Source organism: Cariama cristata, unplaced genomic scaffold (assembly GCF_000690535.1).
Source record: "Cariama cristata isolate BGI_N322 unplaced genomic scaffold, ASM69053v1 scaffold12943, whole genome shotgun sequence".
Taxonomy (NCBI): domain Eukaryota; kingdom Metazoa; phylum Chordata; class Aves; order Cariamiformes; family Cariamidae; genus Cariama; species Cariama cristata.
The window spans coordinates 1-3,967 of NW_009606737.1; the positions used below are offsets into that span (position 1 = coordinate 1).

Sequence of the window (3,967 nt, forward strand, 5' to 3'; positions counted from 1 at the left end):
TTCTATATATATTATAAGTATTATATATAATACTTACTATTTGCTAAAGTTTGGATTTAGGAGGTCTCTAAGATTTGGTAGTACTGATGTGGGAGAACATTTCACAGATGTACCAAAACAACATTTGAAGAGTTAGAAGCAAGCACTAAGACAAGAACTGTAGAGGCATGTTCTAAATTTTGACAGTTGATGTAATTTTTATGTGGTTTTAATCTAAGGAAAAAAAAGCTGCCTTGGAGAAAGAAAGAGAAGAAAGGATAGCTGAAGCTGAGATAGAAAATTTAACGGGTGCTAGACATCTTGAAAGTCAGAAGCTTGCCTCCCTGTTGGCGTCAAGGCACTTGGAGATTAAACAGATCCCTTCAGATGGCCACTGCATGTACAGAGCTATTGAAGATCAGCTCAAGGATCGCCAGAATTCCTGGACTGTTGCGACTCTGAGGAACCAAACAGCAAAGTATATGCAAAGTCACTTTGATGACTTCCTGCCATTTCTTACAAACCCCAGTACTGGAGACATGTATAGCAGAGGTAAGACTTACGGCATAAGAGATTTTAAAAACTGTTACAACTATTTCTGATAATTCTTGATCTCAGGCAGCTGAACTGGGACTAACCCATTATGGTGGTTGTTCCTGAAGTTTGTTACTTTGTTGGTTCAGCTGTGTTCTATAGAACACAGTATTATGATCCGTTGTGAAACTTGGTACACCCGAATCTTTGTAATTTATCTTTCTTTTTTTTTTTTTTAAAGTAATTTAGCAAACATTCTGCATTTAAAAAAAAAAAAAAAAAAATCTAGCAAACATTCCGCATTTTAAAAAAAAAAATAAAAAATCAGAACTTGCTGGTTACTAGATGGTAGTCATATTCTGGGACGTGATTAAAGTTGTATTGTAAACAGCGTCTCTGCCAGGTTAGAGATAATTTTTTTACCAACTTTTATATTGGTGTTTTCAATTTGCTCAGAACTTGCTGGTTGCTAGATGGTAGTCATATTCTGGGACATGATTAAAGTTGTATTGTAAACAGTGTCTCTGCCAGGTTAGAGAGAATTTTTTTGCCAACTTTTATATTGGTGTTTTCAATTTGCATAGGAAAGCTGTTAAAAATGAGCATGAAATTCAAGCAGATCTATTTTATAATAGTTTGTGTAGATGCTTTTTCTTATTCTACCCTTTTTTCACTGTTTATGCTAGGTCTTTTTGAGCCCTTTCTTATAAACAGACTAAACTAAAAAATGTAAAGGCAATGGAGCAATGGTGTAGGCGGAGTAAATGCAGTTAAATGGAATTTATGTACTTCTTATTTGAGCAATACATGGTTTATTCATTTCTTACTGCATGTCTGGAACACCATGCAGATGACTTTATACATGTATGGTTTTTTAACTTACTGCTACGTTCATTTAATAGTTGTTGCTGTTGACTTCATTTGGTGACTGAGTACTGTTGTGAAGTAGGAGGTGTCTTTCCCATGTTGACAGAGAGAATCGTCACAGGATAAATGTGCCCCAAGAGAATACTGAATGAAGTTCTGCAGAGTTATGGTTTTCTTATGTTCCTTAAGTCTGTTATAATGGGAATGTATGAAAAACAATTCTGAGCAGTCTTCAGAAAAATCTCTTCTTTCTTTATCAGAATCTATTCATAGCGTTCAGAAACCTGAAGGGTTGTAACTTACAAATTTGACAAGGCAGCTAATTTGGAAATTTAAAAAAACCTCCAAACAACAGTTGAACTACATACAGTTATAAGATTTTAAAAACATACCTGATACCTAGCTACCCTAAGAACTGAGCATACTACTTGCTATCACATTCTTTTCTAGAGTCTCAAAACAACACCCTTCCTTAACAGGAAGAAAATAGGCAATTTCATGCTTGTTGTTAACAGTTCCCTGAATCAAAAGTTTAAAATATAAACCTGTACTTCTTTTTATTACCATACTTGTTTTTATTCCTGTCTTCAGTCTTTATTTTTCTTTCTAAAACAATTAGGGAGGTTTTTTTGCCTCTGGCGTTTTTCTCTTCCTTTCCATCTCTTCAGTGAACATACATATTTTCCTGTATAATGTGTTTGGACTTTTCAGGTTCTAGTTCTTCATTGTACAATCAGTATTTTTCCTTGGTTGCTTGTTCTCAAATAAGAGAAGTACTAAAAATTGTCTTTTCTTTCCCCACAGAGGAATTTGAAAAATACTGTGATGATATAGCAAATACAGCTGCATGGGGTGGCCAACTGGAAGTAAGTATTGCACTAATAATTTTTATTTGTGAAATTCTGAAGTGGATGAATATACCTTCAAAAAAGAACTTCCTAAGAAATAATAACTGAAGACATAAGGGAACGTAGTCATAAATAGTTTATCAAGAGCTTTCTCATATGGTTATAAATTCTTTTCCCAAATTAGTAGCTTTTCTGATAGTGCACCACTGTTGTGATGTATATGATAACATGGAAGTTAATAAATTCGGTAGTTCTAAATATCATTAGAAAGTGACAGTATGAGTCGGGGAAGACTTTCTAAGGAGAAAGCATTTTATTATGCGGACTTAGATGGTAGCAAAGCTGACTAGAGTGGAGCAGTATTAAAATTTTGTAAAGTAAACCAGAACTTGAGCATGAGAAAATATGTATTTATTTTAGTTTGTCTTATTTATTGTTTTACGGAAGGCTAGTTACCAAATTACTGAAGCTAGCTCAATGTTACCTGTGTTGTATCATCAAAACAATGATTAATTTGAGGCAATCTGTTTTCAATTAAAGTTTAAAAAGTTAAAATAATTTTGCTTATTTTTGTAAAGTTTATTTTCTAACAATGTTTGAAATGTTATGCCCAAAGTCATGTCTGTTAAAACTAAATGCCATATCTTCCGCTGTCCTCCCTACATTGGATTTACTCCTGTTGTTGAATTGTTTTTATGCCTTATAGCTAAGGGCTTTGTCGCACATTTTGCGAACACCTATTGAAGTAGTGCAAATGGATTCCCCTCCCATAGTTGTTGGTGAAGAATACTCAGGCAAACCAGTAATACTTGTGTAAGTATGTAATGGTATCTCTTCTTAAAATTAGTGCACTTGTTTCTATAGCAGAGGGCTCAGCTTTGATTCTCACCTGCTCTTTTATTTTCTGTTACATATCTGATGTTGAAATGCTGCTTGGATAATGATCTTGCAGGTCAGAAATTATGTTTGTGATTGACACAGTTTAAAGATATTATAACTAGAGTTCTTAAAGTGCTGACAATCAGTCTGAAGCGTGATTCAGTCACTGCTTTATAGAATGCTACAAGGTCATTTTACCTGTTAGATAATTACAAAATAATAGTGGAATTGATATAAGATGCAGCAGGAAACTTTTTTTTTTCCTCTTCAAAGTTGATGTCAATCTATGCCTGGAAGTCACCAGAAGTAAAAACAGTCTTTATTAATACTCTTCTATTTAATGACCCTATATATTTTCTGTGCTAAAACTTGAATGTATTTAAGCTGTCTTCCAGTACCGTTAATGTTTGACATGACATATACTATTAGTTAAACTGAACACTAATTCTGTAACCTGTTTTTTTAGGTATATGAGACATGCCTATGGATTAGGAGAACATTACAATTCTGTAAAACTTCTAACAGATGCTGCTACAGAAAACGGCAGTTAGTGTACAAAAGTCATAAATTCTTGTGGATAACAGTTGCATCTTGATGTCCTAGGCTCCAGACAATTCCCAGACAGACTGGAAAGTAAAACTAAATGGAATGGATTAAAAATGAAAAAAAAAGACATGCAAGGTTTGACTCTAAATCAGAAATAGCTCTTGACTTAAAACAAAACCAAACCAAAACCACACAACGTTATTTTGAACTTGTTGGTATTAATCATGTTTAGAAGACCTTCTCTAAAACGATGGCTGTGTAGATCAGAATTTTTTTTTAATAGAGCTTCATCCCATCCTGCAGTGAAAATACAG

General features: G+C 33.8%; 1 protein-coding gene across 1 annotated transcript; it reads left to right on the plus strand.

Annotated features, from left to right (window-relative positions):
* Positions 1–218: 218 nt before the first annotated feature.
* Positions 219–3,755, plus strand: OTUD6B (OTU domain containing 6B; the record flags this gene model as incomplete). The annotated part of the gene is made up of 4 exons (XM_009696479.1): positions 219–531; positions 2,185–2,246; positions 2,935–3,041; positions 3,574–3,755. Coding segments are annotated over 4 exons (567 nt in total), but the record flags the coding sequence as incomplete, so codon positions are not given.
* Between the last annotated feature and the right edge of the window lie 212 nt (positions 3,756–3,967).